The sequence below is a fragment of the Chiloscyllium punctatum genome, chromosome 25, assembly GCF_047496795.1.
Source record: "Chiloscyllium punctatum isolate Juve2018m chromosome 25, sChiPun1.3, whole genome shotgun sequence".
Classification (NCBI taxonomy): domain Eukaryota; kingdom Metazoa; phylum Chordata; class Chondrichthyes; order Orectolobiformes; family Hemiscylliidae; genus Chiloscyllium; species Chiloscyllium punctatum.
In genome coordinates this window covers 56,203,209-56,230,961 of record NC_092763.1, presented here as the reverse complement: position 1 = coordinate 56,230,961, position 27,753 = coordinate 56,203,209, and the positions used below count along the sequence as shown (strand labels likewise).

The window sequence follows — 27,753 nt, the reverse complement described above, 5'->3', positions numbered from 1 at the left end:
GAAGGATAATATGGGCTGGCCAGATGGGCTAATCAGTGGCAAAAGGAATTCAATCCTGTTAAGTGTTAGTGCACACTTGAACAGGACAAAGGCGGCAAGAGAATCCATTATGAATGGTAGGACCCAGGGGACAGCAAGGGTCAGGGGTATCCTGCTGTATACTTCTACTGGCTTCTAAAGCTAGCAGGATAGATAAATAAAATGGTTACGAAGGCATAAGGGATACTAGCCTTTTTTAGCTGGGACACAGAGTTGAGGAAAAGGGGGAGGTTATGCTAGAGATGTATAAAATGTCGGTTAGGCCACAATTAGATTGTCATGTGGAGTTCCCGAATCCATATTGCAGAAGGGATATGATTGCACTGAAGACATTGCAGAGGAGATTTACCAGACATTGCCTGGGCCCGAGAGTTTTAATTATGAAGAGAGATTGGAGAAATGTGGGGCATTTTCCTTGAAGTAGAGGAGACTGAGGGGGGAACATAATTGAGACATAAATTTATGGAGGTAATGAAAGGGAAGGAAGCAAAAAACTGATCCTTTCACCAAGGGGATAAAAAGACCAGGGCTTATAGATTTAAGTTAAAGGACAAGAGGTTCAGATGGGATAGGAGGAAAATCTTTTTCACAAAGTGGTGGTGGGAATCTGGAACTCACTGCCTGAAAGGGTGGTAGGTGCAGAAATCCTCAATGTGCAAAAGGTCTTCAGATGTGCAGGTGCTATGTCATGGTGTACAAATCCATAGACAAATGCTAGAAAATGAGATTATAATATAAAGGTTGTTATTTTTGATTGATATATCAACCTTCTTCTGTGCAGTAGTCGTCTATGACATTATGACCATAACCTGCAAATTCTTGCTCCTAGCCTTCCATCTTGACTTTACGTTATATAGCTGTGCCTTCATTGTTACAGAATAAAAATCCTCAAATACGCACCCTAACATGCTGCCAGTAATTATTTAAGTCATCACAAAAGACTCAAAACTCCTGATGAAAAATTAAAAGCTTCTGGTCAGATTACAAAAATGTTATTCCTCAAGATTTAAAGAACATTAAAGCAGGTGGAAATTGTAACATACACAAAGGATTTTAGAATAATAATGTAGAAGTCAACTAGGATTTGCATATAGCTCACACCAACCTCTTTCATGAATGCTTTGCCTATACGAACCACTTTAGCAAACAAGATAGGATCATGCCATAGGTGAGGTCCAAGGTAGCATAGCATACTGAAAACTTCTTTTCTTAAGTCTTCAAAAGTTTCTACTGGTTTTGGAGCCCTTTCATTTTTAAGTGATGGAATTACTGCTCCCTTGGCACCCTTTGGTACACCAACCCTGCAAATAAAATATCAAGTTTTGTACAAATATAAGCCAAATTGATTAAAAGAACTGATAAAATATTTGAAATTTATGAAATGGACAGAAAGGTAAGAACACATGTGAACTTGTGCAAACATCAGGATAGAGCTGATATCAATCGTTTATTCCCCCGCCCCCAACCAAGTGTTCAGTGAACATTCTGACTTGGAACATCTACATTTTATTTTACACAAAATATGGATTCTGCCTTAACCAGAATTATTTCAAGAAAATTAGATAATTGTTTTGAACGCAAAGATAATGGGAAACAAACACAAGAATTATACTAATGTAGGAGGAGAAAACTCAACAATAAAATCCAGTTCCCGTCCGATAATACTCTTCAGTTACAAGGTGCACAGAATTCCACAGTTAATTGCTTGCATTCCATGCATTTTAGTTTGAGTCCAGTATTTCAAGTGTTGCATAGAGAACTAATTAATTTTTAACTATTAAAATTTTAAGACTTCTGATTAATAAATATGAAATTAATCAATTCTTCTTCAAAAATGGAATAAAGTAGTGAACGTTTCTTGCATTTCAACATAAATATTTGATTTTAGATGACTAATTTATGGAATACTTTCCAATGCCAAATATCAGTTTAAGTTTTTAAAGCAAACCAACACTGCCCATTTTAGTTTTGGAAGACTTGTTCGAATCCTCTGAACTCCTAGGATTTCAGAGGAATAGAAAGGCAAAAATAAATAGTTGGTGCTACTCCAACACGGACATGGAAAAAGATACTCAGTCAGAGGTTCCAAATTTTTTTAAAATGTTGTGCAGGAAACAAAGAGCTCTACATTAACGATCTGTGCCTCGAAATACATGACAGATGAGATTTTAGTGAGAAAGTATACTTTCCTCTGCTAATGCTTGGTTGTCAGTTCATGAGAACTTCCATCCAGGTTTAATTAGAATTTGGAGACAGCTGCTATTTCCTAACAAATTTAAGATTGTTACTGACACAGCTACAAGATATTGTACTTGTGGATGACAAAGTTATAAAAGTTCAAAAAAAATATTTGCAGTCAGCTTTAAAGAGTTATTAAAACTTATTGGTTTTCAAAGATATTTTCATACCATAAAGTTTAACTGCATTCACAGACTGCTGTTAAAAGTAAATGTGTATTTTTTCCAAGACATTTTTTTTGAATACCAAGTCAGAATATACACCATAATGTTATGCGTATTGGAGCACACAATGTACAATGTAACAAAGATCACAGAAATCTATGGTTTTAGTCAACTGGTGAACCATCTCATGGGTCAATGTGAAAGAAAAAAGAGAAGTTAAACATTCTGAGACTGATTAAGACTGGAGGTCTGATCGCAAGTTTATTTTCCTGCCAACTGCAGACAGGTTTACCTGGGGACTGAAAACCAGGCAGCCCTTAAGAGTCTATACTTTCTTGAAACATGATGAAACAAATGCAACTGGTGGCATCATCGCATAGCAGCTTGATATGACCAGGCGAATACTATTTATCTACGTGTTCGATCAATTTCGGTTCCTTCAACTGTATCAAAAATTTGCAATTACATACTTATTAACATATTTCCCACCTTTAGTATGTTATGCTGTTATTTACAGCAATAAACCACTTTGTTCATTTGGATACAAGAGGCTCATAGACTTTGTACAGAAAATCACCAAAACGCTTCAGAAGAGCACGAGTTAATAAATATAGCTGGCACATAAAAAGAAGTCATCAGGAAAAAAAAAGAAAACTTTGGAAAAATGGAAACAGACCCTTGGGTTCAACTAGTTCATACTGACCACGTTCCCAAATTAAACTAGTCCCACTTGCCTGCATTTGCCCATATCCTTCCTAACCGTTGCTATTCATAGACTTTTCCCAAATGTCTTTTAAATATTGTACTTCTGCCTGCATCCACCACACACTAATCACTGTGAAAAAAGCAGTTGCCCCCTTTTAAACTTTCCTCCCCTCACCATAGTTTTGAACTCCCCACCCTACGGAAAAGACCTTTGCTGCTCATCTGTGTCCCTCATGATTTTATAAACATCGATAAGACCACCGTTCAACCTCCTATGCTCCACTGGAAAAAAGGTTTCAGCCTATCTACCCTCCCCAATAACTCAAACCTTCCATTCCCACCAACATTCAAGTAAATCTTTTTGAAATTAATAATATCCTTTAAAGAGCAGGACAGCCAAAACTGCACACAATTCTGCCCACTCCATAACAGGCCTCACCAACATCCTGTATAACATCAATATGACATCCCAATTCCTGTACTCAAAAGGTCTGAGCAATGACAGCAAGCGTTCAAAGCACTTTAATCCCCCTGTCTACCTGTGACGCAAATTTCAAAGAATTATGCACCTAAACCGATAGGTCTCTGTTCTACAACAGTACTCAGGGTCCTGCCCTTTTTTTGTTTTACCAAAAAGTAATATCTCACATTTATCCAAATTAAACTCCATCTACCACTCTTCAGCCCATGGACCCAACTGATCAAAATTTCTCTTCATCTTCACTGTCCATGATACCACCAATTTTGGTGTCACCCACAAACTTACTAACTATGCCTCCTAAGTCCTTATCCAGATCATTTATATAAATGACAAAAAGCAGTGGACCTAACACCAATCCCTGTGAAACACTGCTGGTCATAGGTCTCAAGTCCAAAAAAAAAACAACTCTCCACCATCACTCCCTTCCGTCTTGTACCGTCAAGCCTACTTTCCAATTGGAAAGCTCATCCTGAACCCCATGTAACCTAACTTTATAAATTAGCTCATCATGTGGAACCATGTCAAAGGAGTCCGTGTAAACAATGTCTATCACTCTGCCCTCATCGGTCTTTTTAAGTTACTTCCTTAAAAAGCTCAAATCACATTTGAGAGACAATTTCCCTCGGCCACAACCATGCTAACGATCCCTAATCATCCTTGCCTCTCCGAATGCATGTAAATCCAACCTTAGAGAATTGCAGAAAGTTTAAAGAAGGTCTAACAGCAGAGGCAAATTTAAGACAGTGGGGTTTGAACATGGAAGTTCCAAAGGGGGGCAGGATAGCTACATATACAGTTGATAACAGTGAAACATGGAGAGGGATCACAGTCAAAAGAATTTCAGGGTCTCATTGGGCTGTTGAGAATAGATAAAGTTGCAGATAGATGGAAAAACAAGGCTGTGAAGGGAATAAAATAAGATGATGATGATGGCTCCCATTCAAGAGGCTGCATGTCATGAGCATACACATGGAAGCTGGCTCATGTCTGCATGATCATATATGAACACTGGGCACAGGACTTCAGAACAGTGGTAGCCCATTAAACTTTAAATGTGCACTGCTACTGAATTGGATCATGGCTGATTTGGTCTACTTCCCATAACCCACAGCTCCTTTAATCAATCAGAAATCTGCCCAATTGGGCAGTGAATAAAAGTCCCAGAATACAACACACCAAGGATTCTCACGGTTTGGTGGGGGAGGGGTTGGTGGGGGAGGGGGGGGGGGGAAAGAGAGAACAACGCTCATTTCTATCTTAAAAGGGAGATCTCTACATTGTATCCACAAGTTTTAGTTTCACAAGAAGCAATACCCTCCCCTTGTCAAGTCTCCTCACGATCATACATGCTTCAGTAAGATCACCTCTCATTTTTGAATAGCATGGTCCCTGGTTGATGCTCTAAGAAACTGTTTCGAATACGGTGTACAAATGCAGTGTCCAAGCTACCTCTAAATATACTTGTTAACTGGGCAGATTGGTAAAGCTATCCATACTGATTGTGATACTTTTTTTCATATACCAGATTCTTGCAGGACACTGTCCAATACTGCAATTACTATTTGGAGATTTAGATAAATTACTCACATAATTGATCCTTTACTTTTACTGTTATATTGACCAAACAGATTCTACATTGCAACACTAGCTCAAAAAAACATTTACCAGTACTGTACTAATAACATCCTTGAACAGAATAGAATAACATCTTTTTTCAAAATGTCAAATACCCTTCAATATCCAAATCTCAACACAATCATGTCTCTGTGAATGGCTACATGGTTGTATATGTTCAGCTTTAACTATGCTCTCTCACCAAGTAGCAATATCTGAGGAGTATTAACGAGTATGAAGACAATATCACAATTAAGTAGGTTCTTACCTTATTACGTAGTATTCAAATGCCTTCTGAAAATGCAAATATAACATAGAACAGTAGAGCACAGAACAGGTCCTTCAGCCCACGATGTTGTGCCGACCATTGATCCTCATGCATGCACCCTCAAATTTCTGTGACCATGTGCATGTCCAGCAGTCTCTTAAATGTCCCCAATGACCTTGTTCCACAACTGCTGCGGGCAACGCATTCCATGCTCTCACAACTCTCTGTGTAAAGAATCCGCCTCTGACATCCCCTCTATACTTTCCTCCAACCAGCTTAAAACTACGACCCCTTGTGTTAGCCATTTCTGCCCTGGGAAATAGTCTCTGGCTATCGACTCTATCTATGCCTCTCATTATCTTGTATACCTCAATTAGGTCCCCTCTTCTCCTCCTTTTCTCCAATGAAACAAGTCAGAGCTCAGTCAAGATAAGGCCTCAAGTCCAGGTAGCATCCTGATAAACCTCCTCTGAACCCTCTCCAAAGAATCCACATCTTTCCTATAATAGGGCGACCAGAACTGGACGCAGTATTCCAAGTGCGGTCTAACCAAAGTTTTATAGAGCTGCAACAAGATCTCACAACTCTTAAACTCAATCCCCCTGTTAATGGAAGCCAAAACACCATATGCTTTCTTAACAACCCTGTCCACTTCTGTTTTCCTTTTTACATATTTTAAGGGATCTATGTACCTGCACACCAAGATCCCTCTGTTCCTCCACACTGCCAAGAATCCTATCCTTAATCCTGTACTCAGCTTTCATTTTCGACCTTCCAAAATGCATCACCTCGCATTTATCCAGGTTGAACTCCAAATGTATGGAGTCCTCTGTTTTCCCTTTATCTAATCTGCTTGTTACCTGCTAAAGAATTCTGGTGTATTTATCAGGTATAACTTCTGCTTTTGAATTCTCGAGTCTCGTTTTGATCATGTTATCCTATTTATAAAAGCTCTGCTATTACAACCTTCATAACAGACTCCATAACTTTCCAACCAACAGATGTCAAGCTAACTGGCATATAGTTAACTGTGTTTTCTTGATTCCTTTTTAAATAAAGGTGTTACATTAAAAGTTTTACAGAATTTAAGAATTTTTCTCACATTACTACCAGTGCTTCACTAGCTCTGCAGCTATTTTGTTTAATATCCTAGGACGCATCCCATCACGTCCAGGGGGCTTATCAACATTTAGCCCCATTAGTTTCCTTAGCACTTTCTCGTAACTGACAGTTATCGTATTTATTTTCTGTCCTCCTTCTGTCCCATTAATACTTATTAATTTTGGAATGCTATTCATGTCTTCTTTTGTGAAGGCTGTTGCAATTATTTAAATCAACTCCTCTGCTATTTCCTGGTTCCCAATTATATGGCCCCAGCCCCATTCTCCAAGAAGATAATGTTCACTTCAGCTTCTGTTTTCCTTTTTACATATTTCAAGAAGGTTTTACTGCCTGATTATAAACTGTCAAAAGTAGAATCTAGTGATGCAACTCTGCTGAACAACAGAGAAACATTGAAGGAGGGTGGTATGCTCGGTTATGAGAAAGGTGGCAGAGACGTCTGGGGTGATAAAAGCTAATTGAGCATAACAAATCACAGTTAAAAATCACATAACACCAGGCTATAGTCCAACATGTTTAATTGGAAGCACACTAGCTTTCAGAGTGCCGCTCCTTCATCACGTGGTTCATCAGGCGCTCAGAACGCTAGTGTGCTTCCAATTAAACCTGTTGGACTATAACCTGGTGTTGTGTGATTTTTAACTTTGTACACCCCAGTCCAACACCGGCATCCCCCCAAATCATAACTAATCACAGTCAGGAATTCTTTAGGAACAAAATAGGGGCTGTGTCAGTACTGTGGCAGGATACATTGAAGAAGATTAGATTAGATTAGATTACCTACAGCGTGGAAACAGGCCCTTCAGCCCAACAAGTCCACACCGACCCTCCGAAGAGAAACCCACCCCCCTATATTTACCCCTGACTAATCCACCTAACACTTTGGGCAATTTAGCATTGCCAATTCACCTGACCTGCACATCTTTGGACTGTGGGAGGAAACTGGAGCACCCGGAGGAAACCCACACAGACCCGGGGAGAATGTGCAAACTCCACACAGACAATTGCCCGAGCGGGAATTAAACCCGGGTCCATGGCACTGAGAGGCAGCAGTGCTACCCACTGATCCACTGTGCAGAAGGAAGGAAGGTTTTATATTTCGGAGGCCACAGCATTTTGAAAATTTTGCAGAGGGGATTGGAGGCAAAGCTATTGAGTAGAAAATCAAAGGCAAATATGCAGGATTTTTAAAGTGGGGAGCATCTATAATTGTTTGCCAAGTGAGAAGACAATACTCTTGGGGGGGTTAAACCATTTATCACCAAAGTACTCTTGAGGACCAGAAATAGAATTGAACTTTGGTGCTGACCAGTTTAGTAGCAATACAACTAAAGAAACAATAGCTGCATCTAATGGACCAGCTTAATTTGAAGGGATCATTACAAAACAGAAAAAAAGTTTTGCCAGGACAGAACAAGAGTTAATCAATAATTAATCAGTCAAGTTATTACTGCTTAAAAAAAAGAACATCAAAAGCTTTTGCAACCACTTAAGATACTGACTAGAGACAAGACGAACAGGCTAATAGAAAATTAATCCATAAGACCATAAGATATTGAAGCAGAGTTAGGTTATTTGACCCATCGAATCTGCGTCGCCATTCAATTATGGCTGATATCTTCCTCAGCCCCATTCTTCTGCCTTTTCCCCATAACACTTGATCCACTTATTCATCAAGAACCTATCTCTGTCTTAAATACACTCAATAACTTGGCCTCAACAGTCCTCTATGACCATGAGTTCCAGAGTCATCACTTGAAGAATTTCCTCCTCATCTCAATTCTAAAGGTCATCCCTTCATTCTAAGACAGTGCTCTCAAATCCCATTCTCTCCTCCTCGTGGAAATGTCTTCTCTACATCCACACACTTCCAGGCCTCTAAGTATTCTGTAAATGTCAATGAGATTGTCCCTCATTCTTCTAAACTTTATGGAGTACTGACCCAGATTCATCAACTGCACCACAAAAACAAGCCCGTCATTCCTGGGATCATATTTGGATAATTCCTCTGGATCCTCTCCAATGTCAGCACATTCTTTCTTAGATACTGGACCCAAAACTGCTCAGAAGTTCCTAATGCAGTCTGATCAGAAGCTCCGAAATATCACTTAGTGAGCTAGAGATGCTCGTAACATTACCTATTAAGTAGCTCCTTATTTTCTCATTGCACAAATGCAAAGCCCTGGAACCAAGCCATAGCCTCCACTTAGCAGAGGGAACACTTCTCAGTAATGTACAGCATTATTTAACACTCCCCACAAGTGGATAAGAGGTATCAAGACTTCAGTGCAAGTAAACAATGAAAAAAAGGTTAAAATCATGGCTTTCACTTTGACAGATGAATATGACAGAAAATTATGTGAAAAATGGTCAGATTCAAAAGCTACATTTGTTGCAACAAACCAACATGTTGCAGAATTACTTAGATGGTCAATCAAAACAAGAATCTTTCTAACATTGCTCAACCAGATTAAGATAAAACAACAACAACCAAAGTAATAAAAACAAATGTTCATACTCAGGAGTTGTATACTATCAGATGACTTTCAGTGACAGTGCACTGGGAGCGACGATTAATTGCAGACTTCAAATGACTTTGCAGGTCATGAAAAAGTGAACGATCAAATGCAACTTGGTACTTATTGTGAAGTTATTCATTTGATTCTTATTTCCATTAAAAACTCAGAAGTGTTTATGTTTCATTTACCTACGCAAACTTGTCATACTCTGCTACCCATGATCAAACAATGCATCAACACCATTTCGTATCACACAAAAAAATCTTAGAAAAGTTGTCAGAAGGCAGCCAGCACCAGATAAATTTTGCCTGCAAATAATTACAGGGCTTCTTTCCAGAAAAAAAAAACATTGTTTCGTCCTCCGTTAAAAATGAAACTCATTAAAACAGTACAGAAAGTAAAATCAATTCCAGAACAAATTACACTTAATGAGACTGACAAAGTGCCTCACCTTCTATATAAGGGTTCAGTAATGACATGAATCAATTGGCAGAGAGCAAGTGCTATAGATTTGTGAGCTGTGGCATAAAAAGGTGGTATTTGATCCATGATACACTGTGCATGATACCAATCACCAATCTTTAGAAGAGCTTCCAATAATCCAAGTTTCTGATTGTCAGGAGGCTGTAAAGAGATGAAATGTTTCAATTTAATATTGAGAGAAAAGACATGAAAAGCAAAAACTCACAATTATAATTAATCTCCAGCTTTGTTCATGAATGAGGAAAAACAACCACTGATCAAGTTATTGAGGTTCTCCAGTTGAGCAAATAATGAGTTTACAGTTTCTACACTAAAAATCTTACTAAGGATCCTTGAAATAAAATAACTTTAAGTTGGCACGTATAACCTATACACATTGAAGCCCAAATTCAAGTACATCAGGAATATGAACGACATTAAGCTATATGTCATAAAAAGTCAGAATCTTGAAGTATGTGGACATTTTTAGCTCTCAATTCTGAAATGTGTGTTTTTTCCGAAGAGGACTATTACAGAAACAATTTCACCTTCTGTGATCCACAAGTTCTAGAATCTGCCCTGGACTTATCATAATATGTCCAAAAAGACTGATTAAAATATTTTAAAACATTTTGTGTGAGAATGATGTGATGTAACATCTAAAAAAAATGCCCAAGAAATGTCAAACAGATTGGACTGCAAACTCTTGTGAATACAAGGATGGTGAGGGCTGATGAGCCCCTGCTCAATTATAAGTCATCTCTGTGGATTGTATCCCAAACTGCAGACACATTTTTGTGTTTTTTTCCTTTCAATAATACACAAAGTCAGGGGTTTAAAAAAAATTATTCAACTCAACTGGAGTGGACAAGTAAGATTCAATGCTTTCATGGGTACGAAACTGCATTCAAGTGTTCAGAGGCTGGGAAGGTTACAGTCAAAGAACTGAATCAATATGTACTGCAGCTAAAGGCATTCCTCTCATTCAAAGTGCTGCAAACCAGTTAAAAATCAGGACAAAAGTAACTTAAATCAGCATTCAAAACTAAGAATCTTAGACATAGTCTGTTCAATTCCCAATGTTAATGTGACCAGCGTAACCAAATAACATAATCTCCTCTTCATAAACAATTTAGAGACTGACCCATATAACCTTTCTTCCTGTTGATCTTTTGGACTCAGCTCTTAGTTCTAAGCTGCATGTCACATCAGTATTTCTTCACATGTGTAGGAATTAATGAGGAGGAGCAAATTACTACAGATGCTGGAACCTATACTGAAAACAAAAATTGCTGGAAATCACAGTGGGTCAGGCAGCTTCCTTTGAGAGACAGCAAGCTAACATTTTGAGGCTGAATGACGCTCAGTGCCCTTATGAAGAGTCACCTGGACTCAAAATGTTAGCTTGCTCTCTTGTCATGGATGCAGCCTGACCTGCTGTGATTTCCACATATTTTGTTTTCAGTAGGAATGAATAAACTTGTGCTTTTCATTAATTCAAGAAAGCCTGGGGAAATTAGTTCCTTTTAAAACCTAAGTTCATATGCATCTGGGAGAAAGGTATCCACAAGAAAAGATATCTTTTGTAAATTAACCTTGCTGCAACTAACCAAGTGGTGGGTGAAGCAAGAAGGAGAACAAGTTCATCCCTCCTGAGCTGGCAGCTTAACAGTTGGGGGTGTCCCGTCTAGAATTGTAAAGAATAGGGGAACCTCACCCAGTGGAGAAAGTGAGGACTGCAGATGCTGGAGATCAGAGCTGAAAATGTGTTGCTGGAAAAGCGCAGGCGGTCAGGCAGCATCCAAGGAGCAGGAGAATCGACGTTTCGGGCATGAGCCCTTCTTCAGGAAATCCTGAAGGTGGTTTCCTGAAGAAGGGCTCGTGCCCGAAATGTCGATTCTCCTGCTCCTTGGATGCTGCCAAACCTCACCCAGTGTCAAAACTAAAATCTCAAGTTTGGTAGATGTTGTGTAGCATGTATAGATGTCAAGCATTGCCCAACAAATTGATAGGACAGAAATATAAAAAGTTCCTCAATCAGTTACCAATACCTAATTTACAGCTACCTGAAAGCAACATATCCAGTCCTGTTGTGTGCTGAGTTAAATGACCTTAACAACATCATCATATCCTGAACTCAAATTTTAATGAAGTTGAATATGAACTGAACTTGACTCTCCCGTGTAACACGTGGTGACAGGTTTTTGGGTGAGTAAAATTACCTTTCAATCCAAAATTATTGGTAGGTTCAATGTACCTTTATGAATCTGATTAAACATTGAATAACCCTAAATCAAGAACACAACAGTGAACACCCCGAAAAGGTAAATGATGGCATTTTTAAAACACAATGAATTCTGATCACACCTTTTTACAGGTGAGCAATCCATCATTTCAGGCAAACTTTCTGAAAAATATTGACTTCTTCACACTTTCGGTGGCAAAATTGAGACAATAGGTCAGGTTAGCAAAGAAAGGTAAACATTTAATCACCGTAGTATGTAGTTAATTTATAATCTCAACTCACTTTTTCATTCTTTTCTTCCTCTTTCTCCTTCTCCTTCTCTTTCTCATCTGGCTTATCTGCAGAGAGTACTACCAGAGTAAGCTTTCGTGCAATTTGCTTAGCTTCAACTATTTCACGTTTATGGTGTTCTAGAATATTGGCATCCAGTGGAAGGAGCTGGAAGAGCAGGGAAGACAGACAATTACAATGAGAGATGCTGTCTTAGATTATAATACCTATTGATGTTCAACAATAAGTTAGTCCTTTCGCATCGAATAAAAAACACCTCACTTAACAACTTAATCCCTGGGTTTATGCTCCCCCTTCCTGGTGATGTCTATTTTAATTTTCTACAAATCTTAATGCAGCTTTTAAATCAAGCCAATGGTCTGATTTTTCTGGATGGAAAGTGACAAATAACAAGTCACTGTTGCACTTTGTGCACCAAGAAATCCTGATGCACGCATGTGATGGTATCTAAGTGGAAAATTTAAACTTCTAATTGTTGATTGTATGCTGTCTGGACTTATACACTATTCTGCATGACAATGGGAGTGACAGTCATAACTCTCAGACTTGAACTGATTACTGTATGGTAGGCTGGTATTTTTATTATGATCTATTCAGATATATTTGAAGCATGTGCAAGTCTGCTCAAGGAGACAATTCTAAGCAAAGCAGATCACCTTACTAATTCTCCCAACAATCTTCATCCCTGCCACTTGGTAGTGCTTTTACGAAATCCTCACCTTGACAGTGCTCACTGCAATCCGGTCACTGGCCCTCCAACAATCCTCACTAACATCCCACTTTACGGCAAATATTCCCTCTCTTTCCTGGTAATGTCATTCAGCCTCTCCCTGAATTCACCTTCTAGAAATTCTAGCTCATGTCAGAGGTGTGACAGCAGGAGGGGCAAATGAACAAGGTTTAGGACAAGGAGGGTAGATAAGGGAAAGCAGAAGTGGGAAGAACAATGTCAAGGTGTGAGGGAGGGATATGAAATATCAGGGTTAAAATACACGATGAGCAACGTCTGGATCAGATGGTGAGGGTTAACAATGTCAGGGACTGAGGGAAAGGTTGAGACATCCACTGCAGACCTAAAGAGGAATTTTTCCGCTCAGGATGAAAAAAAGGGGATGTGGCCTCATGGAAATTACGTTTACTGTTTGGAGTGCGAAACCTATTACTGAATTCAAACAGGAGCAAGAGGTACAAGCAGCAAAGTTTCCATGGTAAAAGGCTAAGTGGACAGTTTGAATCACAGCAATGGACACACCCACTCTGTCACTGACCAGAAGAATTGGGCAAGTCAATCATTTACAACACAGGAAGCAGCCATTCAAGCCACAGAATGCACTTCAATTCACCATAAAAATCATGCAGTCAGTCCCATTCCCTACTCGATCTCTGAATCTTTGCATATTTATTTTCCTTTAATACACATAAAACTACCTTTTGAATTAATTCATCACCTTGGCTTCCACCCAGGTCAGCAGCACCACCTCGGCTAACAGTAAGGCAAGTTCCAGGTCAGTACCACTCTCAGTGTAAAGAAGTGCTTCTCCAGGAGCTCCAACCTCAACCCCCATTTCTATTCTCCAGATTAGTTCACTGGTGTTCACTCGCCATTGCACTACCTACTAAAAGAAACAATTTTTCTTTGTCTACCTTATAAACCTCTGTTGTAATCTTGTACACCATCTTCAAATCCCTCCTTATAACTCCTTTTGCTTCAAAGGGAACAATCTAATCTTTTCCAATAAGTCCTGCATTTAAAATGCCTAATCCCTGAAATCATTCTGATATATTTCTCTGCACATTTTTAAGGACTCCCACATCCTTGCTGGAGAGTTGTGATGAGAACTGGATTCACTCAAGTACACACAAATTCAGCTTAATATCACAGCTTTTGTACTCAATGCCTCCACTCCTAAAGCCCAAGATCCAATAGGTTAACTCCTCCACATTCATAAAGTCACAGACATGCACAGCTTGGAAACAGACCCTTTGGTCCAACTTGTCCATGCCAACTAGATATCCTAACCTAATCTAGTCCCATTTGCCAGTACTTAGCCTATATCCCTCTAAACCCTTTTTATTAATATACCCATCCAGATGCCTTTCAAATGCTGTAATTGTACCAGCCTTCACCACTTCCTCTGGCAGTTCATTCCATACACACACCACCTTGTGTGAAAATATTGCCCCTTAGGTCCCTTTTAGCTTTCTCCCTTCTCATCCTAAACTTATGTTCTCTAGTTCTGGACTCCCCCACCCCAGGGAAAAGACCTTGCCTATTTATCCTATTCAAGCTCCTCATGATTTTATAAACCTCTATAAGGTCACCCCTCATCCTCCAGGGAAAACAGCCCCAGCCTGTTTCAGCCTCCCCTTACAAGTCAAATCCTCCAATCCTGGCAACATCCTTGTAAATCTTTTCTGAACCCTGTCAAGTTTCACAACATCCTTCCAAAAGGAAGGAGACCAGAACTGCACAATATTCCAAAAGTAGCCGAACCAATGTCCCGTACAGCTGCAACATGACCTCCCAACTTCTAAACTCAGTGCTCTGACCAATAAAGGGAAGCATATTAAACATCTTCTTCACTATCCTACCTGCCTGCGACTCTACTTTCAAGGAACAATGAACCTGCACTCCAAGATCTCTTTGTTCAGGAACACTCCCCAGGACTTTACCAGTAAGTGTAAGTTTTGCCTTGATTTACCATGCCAAAATGCAACACCTCATGTTTATCTAAATTAAACTTCATCTGCTTTTCCTTGGCCCACTGGCCCATCTCAAGATCCCTTTGTACTGAGGTAGCCTTCTTCGCTGTCCACTATACCTCCAATTTTTGTGCCATCTGCAAACCTACTAAATATACGTCTTAGGCTCACATCCAAATCATTTATATAAATGACAATGAGCAGTAAACCCAGCACTGATCACGTCCACTGCTCTGCCTTCAATCGTCTTTGTTACTTCTTCAAAAGACTCAATTAATTTCGTGAGACATGATTTTCCACGCACAAAGCCATGCTGACTATCCCTAATCAGTCCTTGCCTTTCCAAATACATGTGAATCCTGTCCCTCAGGATTTCGTCCAACAATTTGCCCACCACCATTGTAAGCCTCGCACGTCTACAGTTCCCTGGCTTTTCCTTACCACCTTTCTTCAATGGTGGGACCTTGTTGGCCAACCATCAGTCTTCTGGTACCTCATCTGTGACTATCAATGATCCAAATATCTCAGCAAGGGGCCCAGCAATCACTACCCTAGCTACCAGAGCTTTCTGCTACATCTGATCTGGTCTTGGGGATTTATCCACCTTTATGCATTTTAAGAATCCAGCACATCCTCCTCTGTAGTGTTTCAAGACATCATTTTTCAAGACGTCATCAGCTATTTCCCCACATTCTATCAAGGATGCATCTTCAGGAATCCTATGTCCGCCTGCTCTTGTACACATTCTAAGAACTGTAATATCAGCCACTGAGACAACATTGCCATCTGATACCTCTTGCCAACTCATCAATTCTCACTTCTCTGCATTAAATTTAACCACTCCCTGCCTGCTCATTCTTTAACTTTTGTCATATGCAGTGAACAGTCATTCCTTCCTTGACAGGCAAGCTCTCAATCAATATTCTTGCCTTGCAAATTGCCTTGTACCTTGAAGCATATGTACTCTTTGCAGTTAATAGGAACTGCTCCATTCCTCATTACCTATGTCACCTCCACTCCTAGATATGCTGGCAGCAGATTTTTAGACCTGTATTTGCAAGTGATACTTGCTTAATTCATTTCTTTTTTCCTACACAAGCTGCTTTTTCTTAGTCAACATTATACACTCATTTACTGTGAACCATCAGCACCACCTGACTAACAATGAATTTCCTGTGTGCAGGCTGTAATGCAAATATCTTCCTACATCACAGCATGCTACTCTAAATGCTCTCAACTCCGTAAATTGATTGCAAAATTAATTAGGAGAAAGTGAGGACTGCAAATGCTGGAGGTCAGAATCAAGAGTGTGGTGCTGGAAAAGCACAGCAGGTCAGGCAGCATCGGAGGAGGAGAATCGACATTTCAGACATCAGCCCTTCTTGATGAAGCGCTTATGCCCTAAACGTCAATTCGCCTGCTCCTCGGATGCTGCCTGACTTGCTGTGATTTTCCAGCACCACACTCTTGACTACAAAATTAATTGTATTATGTTTTATGTGACATAACTGGAAAGAGGTACAAGGAGAGAAACAATTTCAAGTTGTAATCCTTACACAGTATACAGTCAAACTAAGACAATTTATAAATGGATTAATTTCAACTCTACGTAAAATATTCTACATGTAAAAGCAATAAGGAAAATGAATAAGTATAAATATTAATTCCAAGCTGATATCCCACCTCAAATCAAGTCATTTCCACATCATCACAAATATCATGTGCATTTTACTTTGGATTAAATACTAAATCAAAGGCTTCAATAAATCTTGAGGCAGTTAAGTTACTAAAATACAATTCAAATTATTAATTTATCCCTTAACAGCAACATTTCAGGTTGATTATTCAAATAAGAAAGAATAGCTGCCAGCACAACTTTAACATTTATTGTCACAAAGAAAGTACACCTCAATTTTGTGCAAGATTCAAGAGCAACAAACTTAAAAATGTCAAATCAAGGCCAACAGCCTAGAAAATGCAGCATTCTCAGTAGTGCCATCTTTCAGATCAAACCATGTCTGCCTTTGCAAGTAAATGTGAAAGAGTGGCACAGTTTTTCAGAAGTGATCAGTTTATCCTTGTGTACTAATCCCTCAATATCATAAAATACATGATTACACTGCTGTATGTGGGCATCTGCTGTGCAAAGTTGACTGCAGTTTACAAATGTTATAACAGTCATTAAGCTCAAAGAACAGTGCTTTTGTGGTACATGGTTTTCCCTATGGACATGAAGAAATTACATAAACATAAGAATGCCTTTTTCTTTTTGTCATGAATTCTGTATTTATAAAATATCACTTGGCTGGAATAGCTGAACACTAATTTTTGGAGACAAGACATAAAAATGGATTTCTCCCGTCTGATGAAGAACGTCATATCTAATTTGAAAAATGTAGCAAAAATAAAAACATGGGCTGAATATCAAAATGCTTATGAAAATGTTTTAACCTGTGCAAAATGTACCTGACTAAATCCAAACTGAGAACTGGGTGAGCAGGCTAATGGCGACTAAACTCGATGTGATGACACAGTTAATGACACCTTGCATCATTATGTTGATGGTAAAGAGTATGCTGATGGAGTGTTATTGGCTGGAATGGATTATTCCATTTTTTTTCTGGATAATCTTCACACATTATTAGATACTGTAGTTATACTGGAACAGATTAGCCAGAGATGTCATTAGTTTTGAAGTGTATGACCTCAAAACCTCACCCACAATGTGTCAACACTAGTGTCTTCAGCCAGTAATATCTCATGGAGTGAACAGAATTGGCTAAAGTCTGGCATCTATTATTTCAGGAACCTCAGGAGGTGGTTGTGATGGATTATCCAGTTAACATTTGAACCTGAAGATAAATATAAATACTTCAGCCTTGCCTTTTTAACATAGAATCTTAGAATCCCTTCAGTGCAGGTGGAGGCCATTTAGTCCATTGAGGCTGCACTAACTTTCCAAAGAACATCCCACTCAGATCCACACCACCCCCAGTCTGATCAATGTAACCTTGCATTTACCATGACTAATCCACCTACCCTGCACATCTTTGGATTGTGGGAGGAAACCAGAGCATCCAGTGGAAACCCACACAGACAAGGGGAGAACATGAAAACGCCACACATAATCACCCAAGGTTGGCAGCAAACCTGGCACTGTGAGGCAGCAGTGCTAACCATTGTGGCACCATGCTGCCCAAACATGTTGGGCTCATCTGTCATCGAGGACGGGATCATATGCAGCCTTCTCTAGTTGTCCATTACCACTCATAACTGCATCCAGCACTGCAGAGCTTTAACCTGATGCACTGACTGTGGGGTCATTTGCCCGGTCAGATGCTGCTTTTCTTTCTGACCATGTTGCTTCATCAAACTACTCCTCGGTTTTAGGTATTCCTGTTGTTTGTGGCATTTTCATTTGAAGTCCTTATTGGATCGTTATTGATCCCCTGGCTGGAGTGGTTGAGTGAGATACATGACAGGCTTGGAAGTTGAAGATTGGGATTGAAAACTATTTGACTGCTGCTTAAGGGTCACGGCTGTTCAAAAATACCCAGATTTGCACTGAAATTTGTTCTGAATTGTTCTCATTTTGAGAAGTGACAGTGCCATGCAACACAGCCTTCAATGTCAAATCAGACTTCATCTCAAGACTTTATCTGGTCATTCTACCATTACTATCAAGACAAACACATCTGTGGCAGATAGGTACAGATGAATTCAAGTAGCGGCTTTTTTGAAGCTATCTGTTGCTTCCCTGATGACCTTCTGCAGACAATCTGCCAGATAGGTTCTTCAGGATTCAGACAGTTCAGTGATTAATGGAGCGACTGAGCTACTTCTAGTAAGGGACAATGAAGCTCCCTGCCCAAACTACATTCTGTGGCCTTGCAACACTCTAATTCTTGCCAATATAGTTCAAAATGGAGATGCAATAACTTATTAGTTGATGGAGGGCAATAGTTGGTGTTCTTAGATTTTCTTGCCCATGTTTTTTCTGATGGTCCTTCATCGGAATGGGTCACTGGACTCAAAACAGTAACTTTGTTTCTCTCTCCACAGATGTTGCCAGACCTGAGTTTCTATAGCACTTATTATTTTTTATGTAATACTATGTTTGATTCCTTACTGAACAAACATCACTGTTGTCTGTCAGAGACACAATTGCTGAATTGACAGCATATTGGATTTTGAATTAATGCTTAGAAACTCCTGGCAAGCGACATCCAGATTATTAACATTAATTACAGAACTACAAATATCTTGTGGTTTCAGCAACTTTAACCTCATTTATTTCCATTTCCACAAGTTTGCTGTTATAATACCGGAACAAAGAATTATGATTGTGGGTGGAACACCAAGGTATCACATTTCAACTGAATCTCATCATAATTTTAAGTGGCCTGACTATTTATGTTTCACACAAAATAAAACACCACTCCAAATTAGATTTCAAAAAATTGGCAAATATTCATCACAATCTCAAGCATTAGCTCACTTACGTGCACATAAAGATCATCAAGTTCTACCAAGTTGCTTTGTAGTAGTATTGCAGCTACCCGATAAAGTGAAGGTGGTGTTTCTCCATTTGGTTCCTTAAATTCAAAATGTAGCTTGATTAGGCACTCACATGTTCAAGCTTCACTGAACCATGCAAAATGTTTTATCTAATACTTCCTTTCCATTAACATGATCAAAACCAGTGAAAGCTCAATGTTTACAACCACTATTTTTCTATCGAGAACAAAACTCAAGAGATCTTGAAATTCCATATACACGAAGTTTAAACATTCAACAAAAATGTCTATTTTAAAATGAAAGAATTGTGAACTGCAATATCATCTTCTCTGCAGAACAAGGCAGATGACTATTTCTGGTTAGGTTGACTTTTCTTGATATTCACAACATGAATAAATAGAAATGTAGACATAAATCAAGCAGCATCATGTTATTAAACCCATGGTTTAAATTTTAAGTAACATATTTAAAGTTCATGCTTTTTTTAAGCAAACTAAATTAAGAAATTAACAAGAAAATAGGAATAGCTTGGGAGTATCATTGCCAATTTAAGGCAGATAACTGCACAACTAATGACCGTATAAACTATTAAACTCTGGTGATATTACATATTGTAGTTGTAAAGAGCAACAACTATTTCAAATGATAAGAACTGTGCTGAATAATTTAACAAATCAGAAAATTCAGATACATAACCTTTTAGCTAGACAAGTTTATATTGTTGAATGCAGGTACTTACCTCAGTTTTGAGAGGCTGTCTTCTCAACACCTTTTCCCACAGTCTAGAACTAAAAGGCATCAGCTGAGCAGTTCTACAGTGCAGGAGGGAGGTGAGAGAATATACCATCAAAACAATAAGTACCTCCAGTCAACATCAATCAAGTTTTTCAAAACTGAAATATCCATAAAATACAAAAAGAACCATGCACAACAAACCAGTTCAAGTTCAAATGCTCACAGACAATGCCCGCTATCAGTCTAGAGCGAATCATTACTCAACACTAACTCTCGCAAGCCATCAACTAACTCAATCTCAATATCATGATTATAGAACAAATGGAATTGCATTAAAAATGAAATACTTTTTCTACAGTACCTGATAAAATTTAAATTTGAATCCCAAGATATGACAAAGAGTCTGTAGTTCACACATGCACATGTAGGATTCTATCAAAGGTACAAAAAAGTCATCGTGTTCTGGCCTACATTCGTAAACTTCTAGGATAATATCCAAAACTCTGTTTGGATCCAGATTAAAGCAACCTTGAAAGCAAAGAGGGAAATTAAAATCATTCACTAAAGGTTTTGTAATACTGCCATATCCAGATAGCAAGTTAATCTTACTTTGAATTCAATATGCTGACAATCAGAACAATTTTAGTTTCTCGTAAACAGAACCTGCTGGAATGTAAAAGCAATATCAAAGTTGAAAACCCCAAATTAAAGCAAATCAAACCTATGTTCCAGCCTCAAGTGACTTATTTTTTCTTCCTGTAGGACAGGTACATTATTTGCAAAGCTGGAACTATATTAGTTGAGCAAAACTCATGGCCTTAAAAGTCATGTCATCACATTTGAACAATCACTTATGGACATAAAACAAGAGCTACAAGAGATTTTAAATTCATATTTGCAAATTTGTCTCAGCATTGGTTATAAACCAAACAAACAATTACATAATACATTTCACAACTGATCATCCATGGTCGGATATGATCTCAAGGTCCTATAAATGCTCCCAATCAAAAGGTCTCACCAATTAGCCAAACACCCTAAATATGGAAGCAAAGACAAGTGCAATCTATACAGCAAAAATGTCACTTTCTGTATACTCAAATAAGCCAGTGATTGGATATAACAATGAAGAATCTATTTCTTTTAATTGTGCTACTTTACCTATAAGTGATTTGATGTTTTCTAGTATTAGGTCACTTGTGAGATTTCCAGATAAGTCTTGGCCCAGTTCAGTAAAAAGTTTTCCATACCCTTCATTTTCTTCTCGTAACAAATTAAACTTCTGTTGCTTATAACTAAGGATGAAAACATGAATAAGTTTTGTAAAGTTTCATACATTATATACTTCATTTTCGGATAACTTGCAGTTTTACCCAGATGTATGAATGCACATAAATTCCTATCAAATTGAAGGTCTAAAGACTTTTGCTCATAAATTTCTAGAACCAGTTGTTGAATGATGTGCAACAACACCCAATCACCCTTTTTGAAACATGACAAGGAAAATGTGTAAGCTTCAACTTTGACATAACAGTGAGCCAAAATCAAAAACAGAGTCTGTGGTCATAAAATAGTTACAGAATGTGATGCACGGCAGGAGTGTGTTTCAAGTCAAATGTTAAGATAAATATTAAACAATGTGTAACAGTACCATTCATAACTAAATTCAAGTGGTTAAGCAAATACCAATCACATCACTCAAGTCATTAAATATGCAGTTTCAAGCACTATGAATATTGAACTTAACAAATCTACTTTCATTCTGATTTTAGATTAGATTCCCTACAGTGTGGAAACAGACCCTTTGGCCTAACCAGTCCACAACGATCCTCTGAAGAGTAACCCAGCCAGACCCATTTCCCTCTGACCAATGCACCTGGAACTATGGGAAATTTAGCATGGCTAATTCACCTGACCTGCACATCTTTGGACTGTGGGAGCACCAGGCTTCCTCCCACAATCCAACATTTTGGACAATTCAAGATCTTAAATATGGATTTTTTGGCCAATTTTTCTTTCCCTGCATGAATTTGTGTAGTCAGACAGATGGATGTATGCTAACTGGTCCCAGTAATTGATGACTAACAAACCTCATACTTAAACATTGAATGAATGCTGGAACAGTGACCTCATTCCTCATCTTGCAAAAATTTGAAATGGAATCATCATTTGTTTACATCTATTACACCAAACACAGTTATGCTGGGATTCAAACTGATAGGTCATTTTGAGGAATATATGTATGATTGAAGAAGTTTATTAAGGAAGTATAATCAATGTTATTTGGCACCCATGCTCCAAACAGGTTTCTCCCAGCTTATTTCAGTTGGTACTATGAAGCTTTTCAAATATATTACACTACTTTGCTTTTTGTCAATTGTCTCCACAAGGTTCAAACTCTGAACATATCAAATGTTGAATCTTCCTGCCCCTTCAGTCCTTGAGCAACATCCTTATTATTCACTGGTACTAGTAAACTGATTTCTTATTATTTAAAAACTTCTAACCACACTACAAACAGAATATGATGTAAGATTCTATTTATAGCATAATAGGTACTTCAATGAATTGTCATTTGGCTGTGCTGACAAATTTTCAATTAAATTGCATACTCTTGAAGAGCCATCGGGCCACAATGTATCTCAAGGCTGTACTGCTGAGACAGAACACAGGAGCAGCAAGGCAAAAGGTTATACGGGGCCAGGACAGACACATATGAAGGATTCAATGAGAGAGGCAAAAACAATTGTAGATTTGAGAGAGTCAAGAATGGGAGAACAACGATGGAGGCCAGAAAAAAATGGAGTTTTAAGATCAGATTGGTTGGTGCGAGTGTGAGAGTGAAAGTATAACGAAGGACAGAGGGTACAAATAACCATTATGGCAATGGGAAGCATCTGCAAAGTTTGAGACAGATATAGATCAGCAGAATAAGAAGGCAGAGGAATAAAGGAAAAGGGGGGCGTCACTGACATAATGAGGCTAATGACTCATGAATGTGTAATAAGGACAGATATACAAAGCATGGGTATAATGGATGTTTGAATAAAGACAGATTGGAGAAAGGAGGAATAATGGGCACACTGTGGACAGAGGGTGGTGGGAGTGATGAAACAGAACCGTCAGGATATCAACAAAAATGTAATTGAATGTCCATTTTGTCCACTAAATCCAAGAACAGTAGACAACTGATGGGAGAGTAAGCATATGGAATGGAGCAAGAGGAATGTGTCAGGGAATCACTTGGTAAAGCTCAGTATTCTGATCAGAAACAAACATGGTCCATAGTGTATTATAGCATTCCGACTGCTACATCAGTCAAGATCAGGTTACATGCTGTAGATTAACTCATTGAACCCAGGAACCCCTCTATTATATTTGGTTCAATTACCAATTGAGTAACTTGAACGTAAATTCATAAGCAAACTCTGAACTCATCAGTTTCTGACCCAGCTTGAACAGTCATGTCCATGTAATTGAACATCTGATAGGCATGTTTCAAATACAAACCGAACATTGAAATTTCAAGCTTGCTGATGACACCAAAATTGGAGGTGTAGTGGGCAGCGAAGAAGGCTACCTCAGATTACAACAGGATCTTGATCAGATGGGCCATGGGCTGATAAGTGGCAGGTAGGGTTTAATTTAGATAAATGTGAGGTGCTGCATTTTGGGAAAGCAAATCTTAGCAGGACTTATCCACTAATGGTAAGGTTCTAGGGAGTGTAGCTGAACAAAGAGACCTTGGAGTGCAGGTTCATAGCTCCTTGAAAGTGGAGTCACAGGTAGATAGGATAGTGAAGGCGATGTTTGGTATGCTTTCCTTTACTGGTCAAAGAGTACAGAGTACAGGAGTTGGGAGGTCATGTTGCGGTTGGACAGGACATTGGTTAGGCTACTATTGGCATATTGTGTGCAATTCTGGTCTCCTTCCTATCGGAAAGATGTTGTGAAACTTGAAAGGGTTCAGAAAAGATTTATAAGGAAGTTGCTAGGGTTGGAGGATTTGAGCTATAGGGAGCGCTGAATACGCTAGGACTGTTTTCTCTGCAGTGTCGGAGACTGAGGGGTGACCTTACAGACGTTCATAAAATCATGATGAGCATGGATAGAATAAATAGACAAAGTCTTTTCCCTGGGGTCGGGGAGTCCAGAACTAGAGGGCTTAGGTTTAGGGTGTAAGGGGAAAGATATAAAAGAGACCTAAGGGGCAACTTTTTCACTCAGAGGGTGGTATGTGTATGGAATGAGCTGCCAGAGGAAGTGTTGGAGTCTAGTACAATTGCAACATTTAAAAGGCACCTGGATGGGTTCATGAAAAGGAAGTGTTTGGAGGGATATGGGCCAGGTACTGGCAAGTGAGACTAGATTGGGTTGAGATATCTGGTTGGCATGGACAAGTTGGATGTATGATGACTCTATAATTGAACGTACGAACGGAAAAACAGTAAGATATAATGGCTACAAAAAAAGCAACACCATGATCGATAGCTGGTACCAACTCTTCAGTAAAATGATCACTTATTCAACCACGAACTTGTTTGAATGCTGAAGTTTAAAATGACCAATATTGAGGTTCAGAGCCGCGGGATACTTGTCCAGAAGAATTCTAATAATTATACAAGTTGGACATGATAAATGAAGTACCTTTTTGCAAATTTAAGTCAGACTGTGACATAGAAATTTCCAAAATAAGGCATAAGGAAAAGTGGAATAAGTTTGGATTTCTGTTGAAATACAAATGATTTTAACCCTTGTGCACTGTTGAAAAGAAAATCTTTCATGAATCCATTCAGGCTAAAAATTAACATTCTACGCTGCAGTAAAAGGCAGCTCAAAGGATGATTTAAACATGTCAATTCACCACTGTCAATAATCAACATCCCCTTATTTTAGGCCATCCCATTAAAAGACCTCACCAGTTGCAAATTGAATAACTGTACTAAACTTGAAGGCTAATTTCTTGGAAATTAAAAGGCTGAAATTAAAACCTTTTCTTTATATACAAAAACAGTACTTCAATAGAATGTTCAACTTACATATTTACTTAATTGAATCCTACTGACCAAATACCCCTCCCATAATTAACATGGTGTCGAGGTGCCGGTGTTGGACTGGGGTGAACAAAGTTAAAAGTCAAACAACACCCAGGTTATAGTGCAAAAGATATATTTGGAAGTGCAAGCTTTGGGAGCATTGCTCCTTCATTAGGTCACTCATGGAGTAGGATCATAAGACACAGAATTTATAACAAAAGATCAAAGGGTCATATGCTGATGCAATACACAGAGGAACCTCGATTATCCTAAGGAGACTGAGGTCCCAAATAGCAACTTTACATCAAAGATGTGTTTCCAACACTGATCCCGTTTTTTGATTACAGTGATTAAAAGTGAACTTGGCTATAAATCTACGTGGTGAATTTGCATTTGCAGAATTGTATTTGTAGATAAATTCTATTTTGTTTAAAAAGTACATAATCTGTCAGAGGTCAATCTTGTTTATAATCCATGGGACATTTTGTAAACTCCCACTTTGGAAATAGAACCAGTCTGATTCAAGATTGGAATACATACAGACTCTAACCTCACTTGAAATGCACGGTCTGAGCTGAGATGTCACTTTTTTTTTATAAAACCTTAAATCATCTTAGGAATTGAAAGTAGTTCTGGGATTTACATATTAATGAATCGAAATCTGCAAGCCATTCTAAAAGATGAAAGACTTAACAGCAATCGAGGTTTGTTCGATATATCACATCAGTGTATGAACCTAAAATCTTTTGTTATAAATTCTGTGTCATATGATCCTACTCCACTTAGGTACGTGACTAAGGAGCAATGCTTCGAAAGCTTGCACTTCCAAATAAACCTGCTGGACTATAACCTGATGTTGTGTGATTTTTAACTTCAGTAATATGTCATGATAATAAATTCAAACTCCCTGAAGATTCCGTGACAGGAATATGTCTGTTAATACAATCAAAGTTTAGACTTTTCAAACCACAGGGAAAAAAGAAAACAGATAAATAATGGTGACTCACAATAGTTTGGTTTTGATTTTGACAGATTTCTGGTTGAACTGCTGTGATTGCTTTACAAGTCCAAGAGATTCTAACGTCTCTGGATCAAGTCGTTCCTTCAGAACCGTATCCGAAACCAAACACTGCAAAGAACATTGAAGCAAAATTATTATTTTGGCACTTGAACTATTTATGCATGTTCGCTGCTGAAAGCACCACTGGTAAGTTAAAACAGTTTATGCTCAGAGTGCAAATGAACATTGCAAATACAAGTAAATAAGGTTTCATCATATGTAACAGTGTGCGAATACAAGTGAGAGAAATACTGCTTGAGCACAAGTAAATGACAAAACGTAGAAAAAAAAATTAAAGTCAGGGAGCAAGAGAAAAAATTTTCTCCACTTGCCCCCATATATACACTCTCTCCTGCTGACCATCAGTTTAGCAGAAGTCAATTCCAGACTAACTAAAACAATGAGTTTGCCAACCATATTACACAAATGGGTCATGTGGGATATGAAGTTCAGAATCCTACAATGGAAGGAGCAGACACACAGTGTACCAGCAAATAACAACAGCAAGAAAACCCGTCAAAAGGCACTTCAAGGCTCATTATCTGAACACATGCAACATTTGTAATAAGATCAAAGAATTGCTACCACATTTATAAATACAGCATGATATGACAAATTGGAAGCCTGTGACCAGTGGAGTGATGCAAGTGTCGGTGCTGGGTCCACTGCTTTTCGTCATTTACATAAATGATTTGGATGTGAGCATAAGAGGTATCGTTAGTAAATTGGCAGATGACACCAAAATTGGAGGTGTAGTGGACAGCGAAGAAGGTTACTTCAGATTACAACCTGATCTTGATCAGATGGGCCAATGGGCTGAGGGGTGGCAGATGGAGTTGACTTTAGATAAATGCAAGGTGCTGCATGTTGGGAAAGGAACTCTAAGCAGGACTTATACAGTTAATGATAACGTCCTGGTTGGTGTTGCTGAACAAAGAGACCTTGGAGTTGCAGGTTCATAGCTCCTTGAAAGTGGAGTCGCAGGTAGATAGAACAGTGGAGGCGGCATTTGGTATGCTTTCCTTTATGGATCAGAGTATCGAGTACAGGGGTTGGGAGGTCATGTTGCGGCTGTACAGAGCATTGGTTAGGCCACTGTTGGAATATTGCGTGTAATTCCGGTCTCCTTCCTATCAGAAGGATGTTGTGAAACTTGAAAGGGTTCAGAAAAGATTTTACAAGGATGTTGCCACGGTTGGAGGATTTGAGCTATATGGAGAGGCTGAATAGGCTGGAGCAGTTTTCCCTGGAGCATCGGAGGCTGAGGGGTGACCTTATGGAGGTTTATAAAATCATGAGAGGCATGGATAGGATAAATAGACAAGGTCTTTTCCCGGGAGTGGGGGAGTCCAGAACTAGAGGATGTAAGTTTATGGTGAGAGGGGGAAAGATATAAAAGAAACCTACGGGGCAACATTTTCACGTAGAGGGTGGTGCTTGTGTGGAATGGGCTGCCAGAGGAAGTGGTGGAGGCTAGCGTAATTGCAACATTTAAAAGGCATCTGGATAGGTATACGAACAGGAAGGGTTTGGAGGGATATAGGCAGGGTGCT

At 38.8% G+C, this 27,753-nt stretch overlaps 1 protein-coding gene across 2 annotated transcripts in view; it reads right to left on the bottom strand.

Moving 5' to 3' along the window:
• The window catches only part of thoc2 (THO complex 2), a 141,213-nt gene that overhangs the window by 80,618 nt on the left and 32,842 nt on the right, over positions 1-27,753 (bottom strand). Inside the window, exons 6-12 of one of the 2 annotated variants that reach the window (XM_072595309.1) lie at positions 26,148-26,269; positions 21,266-21,399; positions 20,466-20,632; positions 19,354-19,446; positions 12,140-12,295; positions 9,602-9,774; positions 1,145-1,340 (exon numbers count right to left, since the gene is read on the bottom strand). In XM_072595309.1, the coding sequence (XP_072451410.1) occupies positions 1,145-1,340; positions 9,602-9,774; positions 12,140-12,295; positions 19,354-19,446; positions 20,466-20,632; positions 21,266-21,399; positions 26,148-26,269 (1,041 nt within the window). Of the gene's footprint in view, positions 1-1,144; positions 1,341-9,601; positions 9,775-12,139; positions 12,296-19,353; positions 19,447-20,108; positions 20,182-20,465; positions 20,633-21,265; positions 21,400-26,147; positions 26,270-27,753 lie in introns of those variants that run through there. The other variant, XM_072595310.1, reaches the window with a different exon arrangement.